The sequence below is a fragment of the Piliocolobus tephrosceles genome, chromosome 10 (assembly GCF_002776525.5).
Source record: "Piliocolobus tephrosceles isolate RC106 chromosome 10, ASM277652v3, whole genome shotgun sequence".
Classification (NCBI taxonomy): Eukaryota; Metazoa; Chordata; class Mammalia; order Primates; family Cercopithecidae; genus Piliocolobus; species Piliocolobus tephrosceles.
Genome location: NC_045443.1, coordinates 120,665,960 through 120,685,378, shown reverse-complemented (window position 1 = coordinate 120,685,378; position 19,419 = coordinate 120,665,960). Strand labels below are relative to the sequence as shown.

At 45.4% G+C, this 19,419-nt stretch overlaps 1 protein-coding gene across 1 annotated transcript in view; it reads left to right on the top strand.

The window, feature by feature from the left end:
* Window positions 1-688: 688 nt before the first annotated feature.
* The window catches only part of VPS37B (VPS37B subunit of ESCRT-I), a 32,796-nt gene continuing 14,065 nt past the window's right edge, over window positions 689-19,419 (top strand). The window contains exon 1 of the mRNA XM_023205585.3: window positions 689-898. Within this exon, the coding sequence (XP_023061353.1) occupies window positions 788-898 (111 nt within the window). The 5' untranslated portion in view covers window positions 689-787. The remainder of the gene's footprint in view (window positions 899-19,419) is intronic.

The window sequence follows — 19,419 nt, the reverse complement described above, 5'->3', positions numbered from 1 at the left end:
GGCCTTTGCACGTGCTGGTTTTGCTGCCTTGAGCTTCCTACAGGAATCCTCCCTTCTCATCCTTCCTTCTCATCCTTCACATTTCCTTAGACGCCACCTTCTCTGCAAGTGCCATCTCTTACTACCGTAAAGGTCTTCTTATTCTCTTATTTCAGTGTACATTCCCTTATTTGTGATCTCCTAATTATTTTACTTATTTGTTTTGTTTGCGTCCTCTTTCATTCTGTTAGTTCCATTTAAGCAGGGGTCCATTTTGCTTTATTCAGAACTGTATACTCAATGCTCAGTACAGAGTAGGTCTGGAAACATATTTGTTAAATGAATGACGTGGCAGCTCCACAATTCCAAGGAACCAATGGCACCTAAAGTTGTTTCCCCAAGAAGTCTCCGTCTTTTGGGTTCCCTGCATCGGGCTGGGCTCACAGGCTGCAGCAACTTCCTTCCCACTGCATGTTTTCCCTGGATCACAGTATCTCTCTTCCTGGAGGAAAAAGGCTCTTATGACCTCATGGCGCACTCTCCTGAGTCGCAGTGACGTCATTAATGCGCTCACGCGTCACAGCGCAATCATAGGGCCCTTCCTCTCCCTTTAGAAGTTCCGACTGTCCCTGATACATTCCACTTCACGCGAGCCGCGACACACGTCACGTCCGCCCGCCCAATGATGACGTCACGACCCAGGGCTGGCGTCACGTGCCCCCCCGCGGGGGGCGGCCCTTGAGGGCGGCGCTTCCGGTCGGCGGAGCCTGGTGACCGGAGCGGTGGCGGCGACGGCCGAGACGCGGGGATGGCGGGCGCTGGGAGCGAAGCCCGGTTTGCCGGGCTGTCGCTGGTGCAGCTCAACGAGCTGCTGGAGGACGAGGGCCAGCTGACGGAGATGGTGCAGAAGATGGAGGAGGTGAGCCGTGCTGAGCTTAAGGCGGTGGCTGTGGGGCCTCGAGCGGGGTTCGCTCCTCGAGCGGTGGCCGGAGGCGGAGGCGACCGCGGCGCCTCCGGTCGTGTTGAGGGAGTGGGTTAGAAATGGGGGCGCTTGGGGAGGGGTTCGGGAGCCAGGGAACCGCAACTGGTGCTTAGGCAGGAATAGGGGGCCTGAGAGGGGGTTTGAGGGACTGAGGGGACTGAGACTAGGGCGGAGGCGGGAAAAAGCGTCCTGAGAAGGGGCCTGGGGAGCCGATTGGGGGTCCTGAGACAAGGTTTTGCGGGGCTGAGGACTTAAGGCTGGGTCTGAAATGGAGATTAAGGAGCCTGGAATGGGAATTTGGGGACTAGAGTGCTATTGTTGGGTCTAGGCGGGAGAGGACGGAATTGGGGGGATCTGAGATTGGTTTGGCAGGAGGAGAGGGGAGAGTAATAGGGGCTGAGTCGGAGGCGAGGATTGGGGGTGACTGAGGGGAACCAATAGCTAGATTTGGTAGAGGTTGGGGGGTTTCCTTTGAGAGAAAAGGTTGGGGGCATCCAGGGGGACTGAGGCAGCTATAGGGGATCAGAGTAGGTTTTGGGGGACTGACTAGCCAAATAGGACTCTTAGGAGAGGATTGAGGGTTCCAAGATGGGTTCGGGTGGCCGAGGGTCTGTAGCTGAGTCTGCGAGGTGGTTCTGAGGGGCTTTAAGGGTTGGGCGAGGGTCCCCAGGGTTTGGAGGCAGGAGTCCATGGTCATACCATAGCCAGCGTAAGGTGTGAAGGTTCCATGTATCTAAGGGGTCCCAAGAGTGCCCCTGGAGTCTGACTTCTTTTGAAGTGGCCCCAGCAGAGTTACGGGGGTTCGTGGATGGGCCTAAGGGTGGCGACAGGATACATTTTTCTTTAAGGGTTGCCCCCTCCACCGAGGAAGGGAAGGTGGGAAATTTCTTGTGGCTGGCTTTGTACCACTGTGTCCCACTGTGTCTGAGACTAAGGAAGGTTCCTGGAGCTGTTTCAGGAAGAAGATAAAATGGGGGTTTGGGGCTGGCTGCCAACCCTCACCTCTGAGAGTCAAACCCTGCCCAGCCCCTGGAAGGCATGTGCCAGCTCCTGTTTCTGGTTATCTTCCTTCATACCTTGAGGTGTGGCTTGCTCTGGGGTAGCTGACTTCATCCTTGCAGGTTTGCAGTGTGTGCTCCCACTCAACCAATTTGGACTCATTCTCGGAAAGTCTGGTCTTATGGGTCAGGTTCTCCTCCAGGCAGGTGGGCCCAGGCTAATCCCAGCTCTTCCTGGCCTACCTGCCACTCCTTTTTGTCTCTAAAGTCTGAGCCTTCCCACACCTACCGTGCTGAGCCTCTCACCCAGGAGCCGGTGTGGGGCTTTTGGCTTTCTTTCCGAAGAGGGATTGTTCAGCACCAAGCCAGCCCCCTTAAAAGAGAGCTTGTATGGAGGTTGCACATTCAAAATCCCTGGAAAACCCTCAACAGATCATTGTCCGGAGCTACAGAGAGGCCACTGTGGTAAGATGGTATCAGTCTTTCCATTAATACACCCCTTGTATTCATGGGCTTTGTAACTTGGCACATAATAACGTTGCTCCAAGATGCAATTTACCGCGTTTATGGTCTCCATGTGGCACCTTTCATTTTGGAGAATAATAAGTGACAAAATCCATCTTTCTTAGCTGACTGAGTTTCATGTCTCCAAAGAAAAAAATCTTTGCTTAGTTTCTCTGCTTTTCAGTTGCTGGGAGACCTTTTGTTGATTGTCAGCAGGGTTTTTCTGGTTTAATAATAAAATGATAGGTATATTTTTCTAATGTGTAACACTGCCTACAAGTTATTTTGGTATATGTGACTGTTCTGTTGCAGTAAGAACTGAGTACTGTAGCTTTGTTGGTGGAACGTTAATAGAAATAAATTGCATTTAGTGGAGGGAAGATTGTGGAAAGAATCAAGTTCATTCTGTTTACTTGGAGGCTGTTAGGGACAACCTCACCTGTTTTCTCTACCTCAGAACCTGAAGATCATTTTTTAAAGAGAAAGGTAAATTCATCTGGCAGGATTTTTTTTTTTTTTTTTGAGTAAAAGTGACCTTCATACCCGAATACCCAAGAGAAGTCGTGAGGCCTGAGTGACTCCACTTGATAAGCCTGCGTAATTCACGTTAAATTACTCAGCAGTAGTTTGCTTTTCTGGGTGTAGTGCTTTTAAAACATGGAAACAACTTGAAAACCAAAATATCTTAGCTCACCTAGGGAGGATCACTGTGAATCCTGTTGTCCTGGTCATGTGTGGTGCCTTTCTCAGGGAATGGGTGTAATGTGAACAACCGAAATTTTTGTTCATGGTAGCTTCACTCACCTGGTAATGCTATGCATTGGCTTATGTTAGGGGTGATTGTGAGACACTATAGAAGAAAATATTTTATGAACGGTCCACTGTTGACCAAATGGAACATTTGCGATGGCGTGTTAAAGAACATTCTGGCTTTGGAATCACACACTCCAGACTGGACTTGGCCGCTTCCCAGCTGTGTGATTGCAGGCAAGTCACTTCACCTGCCTGAGTATCTGTTGGAAAAGGATGACGGTAATACCTATTTTATAGAGTTAATGTGAGGATCAGGTGAGGTAGTGCCTGTTAATACTTAACACAGCCCATCAGTAGGGCTCAAAAAGTAATTGCAATAATTAATCACTTGTATTAATTGTTCTCTCTTTCTGAAAGATGACTGACAATCATTAATACCAGATCATCCTGAAAGTTACTAGGATCCCATTTCAAGAATGTTGAGTAAATTATGATTTGCAATTAGCCTAAACAACATTTACCTTTTCCTTGTTTTTTGAGAAAGGAGCTTGCTCTTTTGCCCAGCTGGAGGGCAATAGTGCAATCTTGGCTCACTGTAACCTCCACCTTCTGGGTTCAAGTGATTCTCGTGCCTCAGCCTCTTGCATAGCTGGGCTCACAGGTGTGTGCCATCACACCCAGCTGATTTTTGTATTTTTAGTAGAGACAGGGTTCAACCATGTTGGCCAGGCTGGTCTTGAACTTCTGGCCTCAAGTGACCCATCTGCCTAGGCCTCCCAAAGTGCCGGGATTACACGTGTGAACCACCATGCCTGGCCCCTTTTCCTTTTTTTAAAATTAATTTTTTTTTTAAGAGATAGTTTTACTCTGTTCCCCAGGCTGGAGTGCAGTGGCAAGATCATAACTTACTGTAGCTAGAAACTGTTAGGCTGAAGCGATCCCCCTGCCTTAGCCTCCCAAGTAGCCAGAACTACTGATGCACACTGACACCAGGTTTATGTATGTATGTATGTATGTATGTATGTATTTATTTTGGAGACAGAGTCTCATTCTGTCACGCAGGCTGGAGTGCAGTGGCGTGATCTCAGCTCACTGCAACCTCTGCCTCCCGGATTCAAGCGATTCTCCTGCCTCAGCCTCCCGAATAGCTGGGATTACAGGCTCCCGCCAGCCCTCCCTGCTAAGTTTTTGTATTTTTAGTAGAGACAGGGTTTCAGCATGTTGGCCAGGCTGGTTTTGAACTCCTGACCTCAGGTTATCCACCCACCTCGGCCTCCCATAGTGCTAGAATTACAGACGTGAGCCACCGCCCCCCACTGCCACCAGCTAGTTTTTTATTTTTGTTTTTTTGTAGAGATGGGGTCTTGTTATGTTGCCTCTTGAATTCCTGGCCCTAAACCATCCTGCTGCCTTGGTTTCCCAAAGTGCTGGGATTACAGGCATGAGCCACCATGCCCATCCAAACATTCACCTTTCTGTGGTCAAAATGAGTATGTATTTGAGTAGGTATAGGATGAAATGGTAAATAAAACAGGCCTTTCACAGCGTAGAATCTTAACCTGAACCAAAGGATTTCTTTCTTTTTTTTTTCTAATTGGCAGAAGGAAGTGTTTTAAATTGTAGAGTAAGGCTTCTTTAAGCCTGAGGGGATATTTTGTGGAGGCTGGAAAATGTGGCTAGGTTTTGAAGGCATTTGCTCTTAGGTTTAAGTGCAGCTGTTCATTAGGCTTCACTTACATTGTTGTAATTGTGGCATGTGAGTTTCAGTGCAGTTTAAGTAGTGAACATGATTTCGGAGCTACAGTCCTCATTTTCTGGGCTTGTGTGTCAGTTTCTCTCTTCCTGTTCCTCCTGTTCATTATGCAATTCCCTGAATGTAGTATATCCTTCATGATCTTATGCTCTTGCTTGTGCTGCAGGCTGATGTTTCATATGCATGTATTTTATTTTTATTTAAAGTTATTTTTACATGGCAGTGGAATGCGCCTTCATCTGCCCACATTAACCCCATTGGACTTGCAGGGCACTCCCTTAAAAGGAACTGTCGCTTACGGGATTAGGCAACTAAACCGGACCTCTTGAGTCACTTCTTCACTGTGCTTTCTGAGGAAGTGCTGATTGGTTGCTGCTAACTAAAGATTCCACTAACGATTCAAATTGGGGATCTTTGTTCCCATGGCTTGAAAATGCCCATGCCCGTGTGAAAAAATGCTGAGGGTCTGAAAGACAGATTGTATTGTAGAAAGTAAAGAGCTCTGGTCTGGAAGAAGCTGTTTCCCTAAGGCGTGTTCGGGTGTGATTTGTGTGTGGGGCTGAAAGCTACTGCATGAATCATAATGGCTCATTGAAACATATTGACCTTGCTTTAAATCCAGGGACCAGCTCCTGAACACACTCTGAATCCTGGTGAGACTGTGTTTTAGAAGCTAAGATTTGCACTCTGAGTATAATACTACTGGAGTTTTTTATCCATGTTGTATAATCATTATGTACGTATAAAGGCTTCAACTTTTATGTTTAAATCTTTTCCATGGACCTTTTACGTGAATAAAAAATTACTGTGCCTAGGAATATCTACTGAAATTCAGTTGTATGCCAGTTTATCGGTAAGTGAAGCCTCAAGATTTCATGGAAAGCACGGAGCTGAGTTGTGTGACCTTCTTTAAGTGACTTAAACCCTTGCTTCAGTTTCCTCAACTGTAAAGGAAGGATAATATGCCTGCCTTTTAGGGTACTTGTAAGGCTAAATGTCACAACAGAAGTGGTAGAGAAGAAGCATTCAGTAGAGGCCAGCTCCCTTTTTTTTAAGATGCAATTTTCAGAATATGTAGACTAGCTTCGATGAAATTTGATCAATTTATTTAGTTGCTCTTGTGCATTTGCTAAAAGTGCAGTGGGGGTGGCATCCCACAGTGGTTGGAGTCAGAACTGGCTTTTGATACCAGCAGTGTGACCTTTTGACAAGTATTTAGTCTTTTTTTTTTTTTGAGACGGAGTCTTGCTCTGTCACCCGGGCTAGAGTGCAGTGGCCGGATCTCAGCTCACTGCAAGCTCCTCCTCCCGGGTTTACGCCATTCTCCTGCCTCAGCCTCCGGAGTAGCTGGGACTACAGGCGCCCGCCACCACGCCCGGCTAGTTTTTTTGTATTTTTAGTAGAGACGGGGTTTCACCATGTTAGCCAGGATGGTCTCGATCTCCTGACCTCGTGATCCGCCCTTCTCGGCCTCCCAAAGTGCTCGGATTACAGGCTTGAGCCACCGCGCCCGGCCGTATTTAGTCTTTTTAATTGTAGTTACCTCACTGGAAATTAAGGAGAAAATAACAATAACTTTTTCATAGCATTGTTGGGTAGATTAAATGAAATCAGTATGTAAGCTGCCTAATACCGTACTTAGCACAGAGTGAACACCGGTAGATAGTTACTGTTAGCCAAAAGGCGTGGTCTCCTTGATGCCCAAATGGAAGATTCCATTTCAGTTCCACAGCTATTGCACACTTCCATGTGCAGGACATTGTAAAGGATAGATACACAAGTGGGACATAATCCCTAGGTTATAATTTGGGAATAAACTAAATACAGAGATGTCTACAATACAAGAGGGAAGAGGGAGTTTCAGTTAGATGAAGCGCTCAGAGGAGGATGTTGGTGATGTTGGCATAATAACGTGAATGTACTCAGTGCCGCTGAACTGTCAATTGTTCTCTTAAAAATGGTTACGATGGAAAATTTTATGTATATTTTACCACAGTTTTATTTATTTATTTATTTATTTTATTTTTATTTTTTATTTTTTTTGAGACGGAGTCTCGCTCTGTCACCCAGGCTGGAGTGCAGTGGCCGGATCATCTCAGCTCACTGCAAGCCCCGCCTCCCGGGTTTACGCCATTCTCCTGCCTCAGCCTCCGGAGTAGCTGGGACTACAGGCGCCCGCCACCTCGCCCAGCTAGTTTTTTGTATTTTTTTTTAGTAGAGACGGGGTTTCACCGTGTTAGCCAGGATGGTCTTGATCTCCTGACCTCGTGATCCGCCCGTCTGGGCCTCCCAAAGTGCTGGGATTACAGGCTTGAGCCACCGCGCCCGGCCTGACCACAGTTTTTTTAAAAAAAGAGAATAAGAAAAAGGCCAGGCTGGGTGCAGTGGATGTAATCTTAGCACTTTGGAAGGCCGAGGTGGGAAGATTACTTAAACCCAGTAGTTTGAGACCAATCTGGGCAATATGGCAAAACTCCATCTCTCCAAAAAATAAAAAAATTAGCCAGGCATCGTGGCACACACCTGTAGTCCCAGATATTCCAGAGGCTGAGGTGGGAGAATTGCCTGAGCCTAGGAGGTTGAGGCTGTGGTGAGCCATGATCATGCCACTGCACTTCAGCCTGGGTGACAGAGTGAGACTGTTTAAAAAAAAAAAAAAAAGCCAGATGTGAATTCTAAATGACATTGAAGTTCAGATGAAAAAGCTCTCTGGCTGCGTTATGTTTCTGATGCAAGAGGCAGACTTTGTTTTCTTTTTTTTGTTGTTTTTTAACTTACGTCCCCACAAAACAAGAGACAGACTTTGATAGGTAGGTAAGCGTTAAGAAAATAAATTATTAAATAGGATAATATCTACCAGAGGACACACAGAATAAGGAACATTGTGTACCTGCTACCCAGCTGAGGAAGTAAACACTGCCAACCAGTGGAACCTCCCGCCTCGTGCTCTGCCCTCAGTGTGCTCTTCCCCATGCCCACTCTCATGAATTAGTTATTTCTCTAAGTAGGTCTTTGATGGACAAAAATGGGGGCTCAGGAGGAAGTGACACAGGCTCAGAGGCAGGAAAGCAGGGACGGGTTGTCCGACAAGCGAGTTCTCGTCTACTTTGGCCAGATGGCACGTACTTGTGTGTAGAGAAATGACAAGAAATAGGGCTGGTGAGGGAGAGTGTCAGGGTGTGTGCCCCGTGGTGGTTAATTTAGGAGGAAACGGGGAGCTTCGTGACCATTTTGGAGCAGAGAAGCAGTCGGGTGAAACTGCTTTTTTTGTGTGTGTGTGTGTGTGAGACGGAGTGTCACTCTTGTTGTCCGGGTTGGAGCGCAATGGCGCAATCTCGGCTCACCGCAACCTCTGCCTCCCGGGTTCAAGCGATTCTCCTGCCTCAGCCTCCCGAGTAGCTGGGATTACAGGCACGCGCCACTCTGCCCGGCTAATTTAGTATTTTTAATAGAGACGGGGTTTCTCCACGTTTATCAGGCTGGTCTAGAACTCCTGACCTCAGGTGATCCGCCCATCTTGACCTCCCAAAGTGCTGGGATTGCAGGTGTGAGCCACCACTCCCGGCCTGAAACTGATCTTTAGGAAGGTTAATCTGGCAGCAGAGCTTGAGTTGGCTTGACGTGGCAGGACCAGGTTGACTTCGGAAGTGGGCGTGGCAGGACCAGGTTGACTTCGGAAGTGGAGGTTAGGAAGAAATTAGGATTTGAGCTAGGGCTCTGGGAGAGGTATTCGGAGCAGCTGGCCAGACTCCCTTTCTCATGTCCCTTCTCTTGCTGACCTTCCGAAGTGCTTTTCCCACCTCAGTCACAAGCACATGGTCCCTTAGCTTCTTTGTATACCTGTCCTGTGGCATTTGACACACATTTTATAAGTCACTTCCCTGTGTCTCCCACTGGCTTGGGTGCTGCATTTTGTCATGTTTGTCTTTTTGTCCTTGGCACTCAGCACAGCGCCTGGCACCCAGGATGTGCCCGGTTAGTGCTGCTGAGTGAGTGGTAATAACCGGGTTTCAAGTGGAAGTGAGTAGGAGATGGGGCTCTGGTGAGTGGGGAGGGGAGGGGCAGTAGGGGTGCAGGAAGGATGGAGTCATTGAGGCCGGGTTAGGCTGAGCATGAGGGATGGGCAGGGCTCTGTCCCGCAGGCAGTTGGAGTGTGGTTCTGGAGCTCAGGGAGAATGCTCTGCTTGGTGATAGAAATTCGAGCCACTCTCCTCCAAGTGCTGGTGGAAATCAAGAAGAATATAAAAGTTTGAAAGGCCACTAGGAGCTATTAGTGGGTTGGGAGAAGGAAAGAGGTGCCATGGAAGGGATTGGAGAAACGAGAGAAACAAGTTGGATGACCTAACATCCTGTTAGAGACTGGCCTGAAGAGGAACCCAGAAGTAGACTGCACTGTTTGACCCTCACCGGTCGGTTGTATGCAGAGTGGTTGTGCTCTTGAGCTGAGGAATGCCAGCCTTGTTGCCTGTTTGGCTTCGATTACAGTATTTGTAGCAGAATGTTGCTATTCATGCCAAGTACGCAGTGGGAGGTGATCTAGAAGACCGTGTGTCAGCCACTCGTAGGTAATCACTGGCGCTCAGAACATGCTGAGACAAGAGTTCTCGTTGGTTTATTTCCTTCCCCAGCTATGTGAGTTTTCAAATCTCATCATTGGAAATGATGTCTTACCCAGTGATACAAAGCAGAGGAAGGGTCTTTGTAGAATTTCTTCCAAGCAAAGAATGGAAGTAGAGAGGTGACTTAGCTTAGCTTTGTTGTCTCTAGAATACATTACAGTGTGTCAAGGGAAAGCTTTTCAAAGTATTTGTCATGAATTGTGAGGAACATTGTTCATTACTTTGTCAAAGAGTTTCTGTGAAAAGTGGATATTTGAATAATTTGTTATGTTTCAAACAGCGTTATAGCTAATGCTTCTTTTAAATCAAACCTTTTATTATATCCAAGGTTAACTAATGGCACCTCGAGGTTATATTTATATCTGCAGCCCAGTGTCTAGGATAGTAGAGGAATATAGTGCTAATTAATGTTTGTCATCAGCGCTGGGTGTGGTGGCTCACACCTGTATATCCAGCTTCTCCGAAGGCTGAGGTGGGAGGATCTCTTGAGCCCCACGAGTTTGAGACCAGCCTGGATGACATAGTGAGACCCTGTCTCTTAAAAAAAAAAAAAAGAGTGGGCTAAAATGTTTGCCATCAAACAGCAGTTTTCATTAATGTGAACATGACTGAGGTCAGGAAGTTTATTCATGTACCCAGCCTTTGCGGAGCACCAGTGGTGTGCCACTTGGGGGATGTGAAACCAGTAAACCGCATAGTTTTCATCATGTAGGATCATGCAGGTGTACAGGGTACCCGTGAAACCCAGTAGTGAGGCCAACATGCTGGTGGGGGGAGATCCAGTAAGCCTTTGGAAGGGGGGGGTCAGCAGGGAGTGTTTCCTGGAGAAGATGAATGACTCATAAGTTGTGATTCAGAGAATGAGTTAAGAGTTAGCCAGGTAATGAGGGAGAAGGGCTCCCAGGCACATGGGAGGAACCAAGGCACTTAGGGAAGAAGCTGGGACAGAGGGAGAGTGTGTGTGTGCACAGGAATATTACAAGCATTGCTGGAGGGACCAGGGCAGGGCTTAGTGGGGGCTGAGGCCCAAGAGGCAGCCAGGGACCAGATGGCCTCATATGCCCTGTTAAGGAGCTTGGGCTTGATCCTCTAGGCAGGGAGCCGTTGGAGGATTTAAGCCAGGGAGTGCTGCGGTTGGTCACACTCACTATTTATGTAGATGAATCTGGCAGACAGGGGAAGGATGGATTTGAGGGGATGAGATTAGAAAGCTGGGATATGAGTTAAGAGGCTGAAAGATGGTTGAGAAAAATGATCTTTGGGCAGCTGAGATAACTGACTTCAAGGACACATACTGGACTCTTAGCACAGCCTGCTGAGTCTTGCTTTGCTCACAGTTCAAATAATTCACTTAGTCATATGGTTTATCTACCAGTGGTAAATGTTAAGACTAGGGAAAAACTAGAAGAGCCAATAACATCATCAAGAAATAAGTGACAGAGGAGGCAAAAGTCATAAAAGCTGCACAAAAATTGGAAAGTTAACTGTTGAAGCATGGCGGTTAAGACAGGATTTGGGTTGCTAGGAAACTTTGGGGCAAGTATTTAACCTTCCTAAATGTCAATTTACTCCTCTTTAAAATGAGAGTTAGTAATACTATCCTTATTGAGTTATTCTGGGGATTAAATCAGATAATGTGTATAAACTGCTTTACACCATGCCTGGCAAGGAAAAGAACCCAGTAAGTGGAAGCTGTTGCTGTGAATACATTTTGTGGCTGTTTGACTAGGGTAGTGTTTCCCTTAGATCTCTAATTTTGTGGATGTTAATTGTATTATAATTACATTAAAAACAGTTCCATGGTAAATAAATTTGGGAATTAAAGAGGGGTTTGTGTTTTGTTTTTTTGAGACAGGGTCTCACTCTGTTGCCCAGGCTAGAGTGTGGTGGCATGACCATAGTTCACTACAGCCTCCATCAAATGAGCCTCCTGAGTAACTGGGATTACAGGCGCTTGCCAGTATGCCTGGCTAACTTTTTTGATTTTTGGTGTAGATGAGGTCTTACTATCGTTGCCTAGGCTGGTCTCAAACTCCTGAGCTCAAGCAGTCCTTCTGCCTTCGCCTCTCAAGTGTTGGGATTGTAGACGTGAGCCAACACACTGGCCAAGAGGGGTTTTATTTTGTTTCTTCTGCTAGAGTGTGTGGTGAAGTTCCAGAGGGGCAGCTTACACAGTATTTCTCATTCACATTCGACTGCAGAGCTCTTAGAAAAGCTCACAGGACTGGGTCCTTGGGGGCACACTTTGTTTGGCAAGTGCTTATTTAGGGGAGAAGCATACCCGTCTGCCTCATAGCCCGAGGGCATTGCTCTATCAGAGACAGCACCACAGTGACTTGATATTCATCCTGACAATTCTAGATCCTCAAGGAAAGCTACCTTAGTTCATGTACTCTGTTTAATAAGGCGGGGAAGTTTAATAGTATGTTTTATTTCTGATCCCAACTAATCAAACTTTCAAAAATAATATTTTTTACATGTTTATTATAGAAAATTTGGAAAACACAGAAGTCCATAGAGAAGAAAAGTGTAATCACATGATATCACTACCCAGAGATAAACACTGTTAAAGCATTTAAGTTTTTTTCCTTTGTTGTTTCCTTTTGGGATGATTTTTTAGAGTTTTTGTAGAGGTTTTTGTTTGATTTTAACCTAAAGTTATACTCTGGGTATTTTCTTAATTTTTAAATCAGAGTATTCTTAAATGACATGATTTTTAACAACTATGTGATATTTCATGTGGATTATATCATTTATATAACCATTCCTTTATTGGATATTTAGGCACTGTTTTGCTGTCATAAATTATAATGCAGTTAACATCTTTGAAATGTGTTTAAAACAAATCTGTTAAAGTAATCAACATTTAACTTTTTTTTTGTCTTAAGTGTCTAGGCAGTTTTTAGGTAAAATATCTGATCGCTTACATGAGATATGATTATATAGGTTTTTCATTATGAAATTTCAGTGGAGTAATCTCAACAGATTCTCTTTTGACTAATCCCTTTCCCTACCCACAGACTGAAAACAAAATTCCATTATTAGAATAGCATTTTCTCATTTAAACAGAATAGAAGATGAGTAATTGGAGTCATGTGAGAGTTAAATTTTTTTTTTTTTTTTTTTTTTTGAGACGGAGTCTCGCTCTGTCGCCCAGGCTGGAGTGCAGTGGCGCGATCTCGGCTCACTACAAGCTCCGCCTCCCGGGTTCATGCCATTCTCCTGCCTCAGCCTCCCGAGTAGCTGGGACTACAGGCGCCCACCATCTCGCCCGGCTAGTTTTTTGTATTTTTAGTAGAGACGGGGTTTCACCGTGTAGACCAGGATGGTCTCGATCTCCTGACCTCGTGATCCACCCGTCTCGGCCTCCCAAAGTGCTGGGATTACAGGCTTGAGCCACCGTGCCCGGCCGACGAGAGTTAAATTTTATCTGTTGAACCAAATTCCAGGTCAGGTGTTGGAAAGTTCATGTCATGATGTATTTGAAATGTAAAAACAAAATTGTCAAAAGATACAGTCTTAATAAACGTAAATCCAAGGTCCACCTGGATAGGCACTTTCTTATTTGCACCTGTGTAAAGACTAGTCCGAAGAATTCTTAGACATGAATTTCCAGAAATTGTGGTAAAAAGGAAATAGAGATGAGCGGGAAGAAAACAAACCAAACCAACCAACCCTAAGCTCTTCCTAAACAAATGAATGCTTTGGTCGTTGGTCCTGGCCAGAAACTATTAATAAGAAAATCAGAATTTAGGAATTCTGTCTTCCATAAGCTGCTGTTTTTTGGAATGGGAGGGGAGTAGAAGCTATTAACTGACACCCCTCATGGTCATGTGGTCATGACTAGGTGTCTGGAAGTTTCTGCTCCGACACTGGAATCTCATACTTACACAGGGTCAAATGTGTTCACTCCCAGATCTGTTCATTCTGGTTTTCTTATAGTAATTCTGTGATTTCATTAAATCCTGGGGCAATTGATGAACCATGAGTGCGAGGAGAAAGTTATTTCTACAAAAACTGTCAGCTGAGTGCTTTGGAAAGCATTGATATGAATTGATTCTCTCGAAAGAAAACTTGGTAATGAATTAGTTGTGGGCTAGATAAGGGGAAAGTGGAAGAATTCCCAAAGGATTCTGCCCTCTGATTGCTTATCCAGTGTCCAGTTCTCACCCCACATGAAAAGACCTGGTCTATTTGAAAAAGAACTTTTGGAACTTGAACTAGTGGACCCATTCTCTTAAGAAAAGACCTTTACCTTAAATAAAACATTGACAGTAGATCTTTAAAATGTTTAGTGTGTGCTTTAACCAAACTGCTCAGTTACAGGCCCTAACTGGTTCTGATGATGTGGAGTGGAGGGCTCCGCTGTGCATTTCCTGGCCATTACTGCTGAGATTCTAGTTCAGAAGGTCTAGGATAGGGCCAAGGGACAAAGGCAGTTAACTTTGTGATCCGTGTGGGTGTCCCATCTTGTCTTCTGATCCTCACTCCTGCCCTCCTCCATCCAAGGTCTCCAGTTATTCTAAAGCCAGTTAGGACATTTTATAACATGTGCCAGTTACCAGAACCATTCACACCTGTTACTATATTTATTTATTACTGACACCATTATCCACATAATAAGTCCAAGAAGAAGGGAAAGCTTGTTTTTCCTCTGGGTCTTAGAAAATAAGTCTTCTGGCCGGGCGCTGTGGCTCACGTCTGTAATCCCAGCACTTTGGGGAGGCCAAGGCGGGCGGATCACGAGGTCAAGAGATTGAGACCATCCTGGTCAACATGGTGAAACCCCATCTCTACTAAAAATACAAAAATTAGCTGGGTATTGTGGCGCACGCCTGTAGTTCCAGTTACTCGGGAGGCTGAGGCTGCTTGAACCTGGGAGGCAGAGGTTGTGGTGAGCTGAGATCGTGCCACTGCACTCCAGCCTAGTGACGAGAGTGAGACTCTGTCTCAAAAAAAAAAAAAAAAAAAAAAAAAATATGTCTTCTAGGAAAAACCAAACCCATCCCTGGTAAGTTGTGCCTGCCAGCCCTAGAAACTGTCAAGTGTGTCACTTTCCATCTTCCCTAGGAATAGTCCATTTATTTTTGAGCCTAGCTTTTTGTGTTTCTGTGGTTAGCTGCACTTAGACATACCAATTTTTAGATTCACGTTGGCTACATATGGAGGGGATCGTTTGAGTCTAGATGCCACTGTCTGCTCGTTTTCGAGGGAAGCAAGTTTTCTCTCAAGAAGGATTTTGATGTCTCTGATAAAAATAGCTATCTTTATTAATCTAATAGTTGGAAGTTAGAGGTTCTGTGTGTTGAGTGGGTTGTTTGGTGGAACATTCGATAAGCAGCTGGTAAGTTTCCTTCCTGAGTGGGCTGTAGCCTTGGAGATGGTTTCACACAGCCCCCAGGATTGTCATATTTTAGGACTGTTTCATAATGTTCTCCGATTCTTTAACTTTATTTCTGTATTTTCAGATCTTTAAATTTTGTTAACATGTTAAATAGTCCAACTCTGCAACTGTTTTTTTCAGTAACACTGAAGATTTGAATTGAATTAAGCCACATTAATGTGTTTACAGCACATCTGTGGGACATCGTAGGCTTGGATTACAGGCTTCACCCGAAGGCCTGAATTCAGGTGGAGACTGGTGAAATTAGTTTGTCATTGGGAATATCTTTCTACTGAATGAAGGTGAATTTGGGCTTTTAAGTAACCTAGTCTTTAATGTCAAGCCCAAACTCAAATTGCATGTTACTTTGGTGAAATTTACCTTGAAATTAGTTGGTGCGATAAATCAAATATAGTATAAATGAAAAGAGATGCAGTTAACCTAGCTGAATATATGGCAGCCTTTCTTTTTCAAACCTAACCCATAAGCCTGCTGCATTTAAGGTCTTAATGCAATTTGAGAATATTTCTAGCAGTAGAATAGTACAAAAGCTAAGATTTGTTTTACTCCTTTTCTTTGTGTTATAGATAACTTTGAATTTAATTTTATCTGGAGAGGAAAAGATCAAAATCAAAAAGGAACTAGTATTCCTTTGAGAGGGGCCAGCTCAGCTTGGGGGCAGCAAATGTACCGGATGGGTCTTAGACATATTTTACTGGAGAGCAGGACAGCAGTGGTGTCCCAGAACAGCCTTTTATCGGAGACAAAAAATTCATTACTTCATAATGATACTCCCAAAAAGCTTATTGGTCATTTTTGGAGGTTGCTCAGGTATGAACTCAGTCTTCCAAAAGTTAGTTTAAAAGGATAAAAAAAAGCATTTATCCTGCTTTTCCTGTATAAACTGTATTTCACATAGTCAAATAAATGAGGCAAAAAGCCTTTTATAGAAGAAATTGAGCCAACACATGCAGAGGATATTAAAAGATTATTGTTAATTTTGCTAAATGTGATTATGGCATTGTAGCTAGGGTTAAAAAGTTCTTACCTGTTAGAAATATAACATTTTTAAGTGTGAAGGATGATGTTGCTTGAAGTCTGCTTTAAACTGCTTTCAAAAAAGCAGGAGTATAGATGAAGTAAGATTGGCAAATGTTGCTAATTGTTGAACCTAGGAGATGGTTATACATCGTTTCATCATACTCATCTCTCTACCTTTACTTTTTTGAAAGTATCTTTAATAAAAGGGTTTTTAAAAAAGACATAAATAGGAATGAACCTTAGATGATTGTTATAACTTGAAAATAGAGAAATAGTAAATTAGTAAATTTCCATTTGATCCTCTGCTGGAGTGCAGTGGTGCGATTATAGCTCACTGCAGTCTTGCCCTGCCTGGCTTAAGCAATCCTCCTTCCTCAGTCTCCCCAGTAGTTGGGACCACAGGTGTGTGCTGCCACGCCTGGCTCATTTTTTATTTTTTGTAGAGATGGGGTCTCACTCTGTTGCCCAGGCTGTTCTCCAACCAACTCCTGGGCTGAAACAATCCACCTGCCTGGGCCTCCCAGAGTGCTGGGATTATAGGCATGAGCCACCATACCCAGCATAATTTATTTTTAGAGATAGGGTCTCACTATGTTGCCTAGACTGGCCTCCAACTCCTAGGCTCAAGTGATCCTCCTGCTTCAGCCTCCCAAGTAACGGGCTACAGGCGTGAGCCACTGCACAGTGTAAGATCCCAGTTCTGGAGGGAGTTGCTAGCAGTTGTAACTTAGACAGCTCATTTAACCTTCGTAAGATTATATTTCCTGTCTCTTGAGTAAAATGAGGACAAATTGGTCTCACTGTCACAGAGGATAGAATGGAGAGAGTGGAACTAAGAGAAGGTGGCACATACTAGCCATGCTTAACAAATATCAGCAAATTTTGTTGAAATGTGGAAGATGCTGACGAGCAAAGTTTTCAGATCAGCACCAGTAACTTGTCTTACTTAAATCATTAAAATCACATCTGTCTTCATTTTTCCCCTTTTTCTCTTTTGAGCCTTTTATTGAAAGAGCAGATGCAGTCTGTGCGGGTATGCATTGCTGCAGTACAAAGTGAATGGCACCCTCTGGAGTTGGGCAGTGCGCAACGCTCAGTGCCTTATGTGGGAGGATGGGCTTGACTGAGACTTTGAGCTAGACTCCCTGTGATGGTGTCTTCCCTGAGCCTGGCACACAGAGGTGCTTCCCAAGTATTTCTTGTATGAATGAACGAACAGACGAATGGGCCAACCACTGTGCTGGAGCATGTTGCTGTGGCCCTGATGAGCTGTAGATATGGAAGCTTGGGATTAGAGTTTGTGTGTGTGTGTGTGTCTTTTTTTTTTTCCTGTGGAGAAAGAATGGTGCCTCACTCTGTTGCCTAGGCTGGTCTTGATCTCCTGGGCTCAGGCAGTCCTCCTGCCTCTCCCTTCCTTAGTACTAGGATAACAGGCATGAGCTACTGCACCCGTGTGTAAATTACACATGTGTAAATATAGTGGCTTCGAGGCTCTTATGACAGTAATGTTACTGTAACGTTCTGATATGCTTAAGTGGGAGAGGGCTGAATTTCAGCTGAAGAGGAGCGTCGCACACAGCCGCTTGTGTCTGTGTCTCCGTGTGTGTTGTGTGTCTCACGTTTCAGCACAGTTAATGGGTAGCTTCGCTTTCTAGCCATCAGTGCCATCTTCATTTTTCCCCTTTCCATTTCACTGCCATACTGTTATCACTGCTGGAGTAAGCTAGGAGTGCAAGTAGTTTCCCAGTTTATAGCTAGTTGTATCAACCCATGATGTTACTGTTTACGAATTTAAACATTCAAAAACGCTAATCTTCAAAAAAGCTTTAGCAGGGTTTTCACAATGACTGACAGATAGTGGCCTGAGGCCCCAATATGAAGATTCTTATGGTTGAAATTGAGCAAGTTTTTATTTTGGAGTGCATTGGCACGATTTCGGCTCATTGTAGCCTCTGCCTCCTGGGTTCAAGTGATTTTCCTGCCTGCCTCAGCCTCCCAAGTAGCTAGGACTACAGGCGCACACCACCATGCTTGGCTAATTTTTGTGGTTTTAGTAGAAATGGTGTTTCACCATGTTGGCCAGGCTGGTCTCCAATGCCTGACTTCAAGTGATCTGCCCGCCCCAGGCTCTCAAAGTGGTGGGATTATAGGTGTGAGTCACCGCACCCAGCCAACCAAGTATTTAGCTATGTGCCTGTGTTAGCCTGGGTACTGTGCTAGGTTCTGGGCACAGGGGAATGATTAAGACGTGGTTCTGCTCTTAAGGGGCTTTATGGTCACCGTTAAAAGAGTGGATGTGAGCTCAAGTGTCATTTTGTGTCATGGGGTAAACTGTTCTGGCTATTTCAATCAGGCTTCTGGCAAGACATGGCACAGTCAGCATTAGGGATTGGCGAGGAGCTGAATAAAGGGATTCTTTACAAGGAGAGGGCAGCGTGGAGACCCCCAATGCCTGATACAGGATTAGCAACAGCCATGCACTTCTCACTTCCAGGCCTGAGGGAGGGGCAGGGGACAGGGCTGCCTTGGAGGAACGGAGGGCTGGAGGACCTGGCCCAGCTGCAGCCCCTCCTCAGCGAGGCAACCTGGGGAGCACTCCCCATCCCCGCTGTCCCTTTTCATCTTTCTCCTACCCTTGATCCTCATGGCTGAATCCAACCAGAACCTGAGGGTGAGTGTCCCGGTGAAGGGTTGGTATAGTTCAGCCAGGTGGCTGCTGGGGCACAAAGCAGGATAGACAGTGGTTTTCAAGAACAGGTAGAAGATTCCAGCACTGTACTAGTTTCCTGTGGCTGCTGTAACATGACCACAAACTAGGCAGCTTACAACAACAGAAACTTAATTCTGTCACAGCTCTGGAGGCCAGCAGTCTGAAATCAGGGTGCCCTCCCTGTTCCCCCTGGAAGCTCTAGGGGAAGACTCTTTTTTGCTGCTTCCAGCTTCTCATGTGTGCTGGCGTCCTGGGCTTGTGACCACATCATGCTGCCCCCATCTTCACATGGCTTTCTTGTCTGCCTCTGTCTTCTCCATGCGTCTCTCTTTTATTTATTTTTTTTTTTTTGAGACAGGGTCTCGCTCTGTCACTCAGGCTGGAGTGCAGTGGCCGGATCTCAGCTCACTGCAAGCTCCGCCTCCCGGGTTTACGCCATTCTCCTGCCTCAGCCTCCCAAGTAGCTGGGACTACAGGCACCAGCCACCGCGCCTGGCTAGTTTTTTGTATTTTTTAGTAGAGATGGGGCTTCACCGTGTTAGCCAAGATGGTCTCCGTCTCCTGACCTCGTGATCCGCCCTTCTCGGCCTCCCAAAGTGCTGGGATTACAGGCTTGAGCCACCGCGCCCGGCCTCCATGTGTCTCTTAAAAGGACTCTTGTAGGCCAGGCGTGGTGGCTCACACCTATAATTCCAAC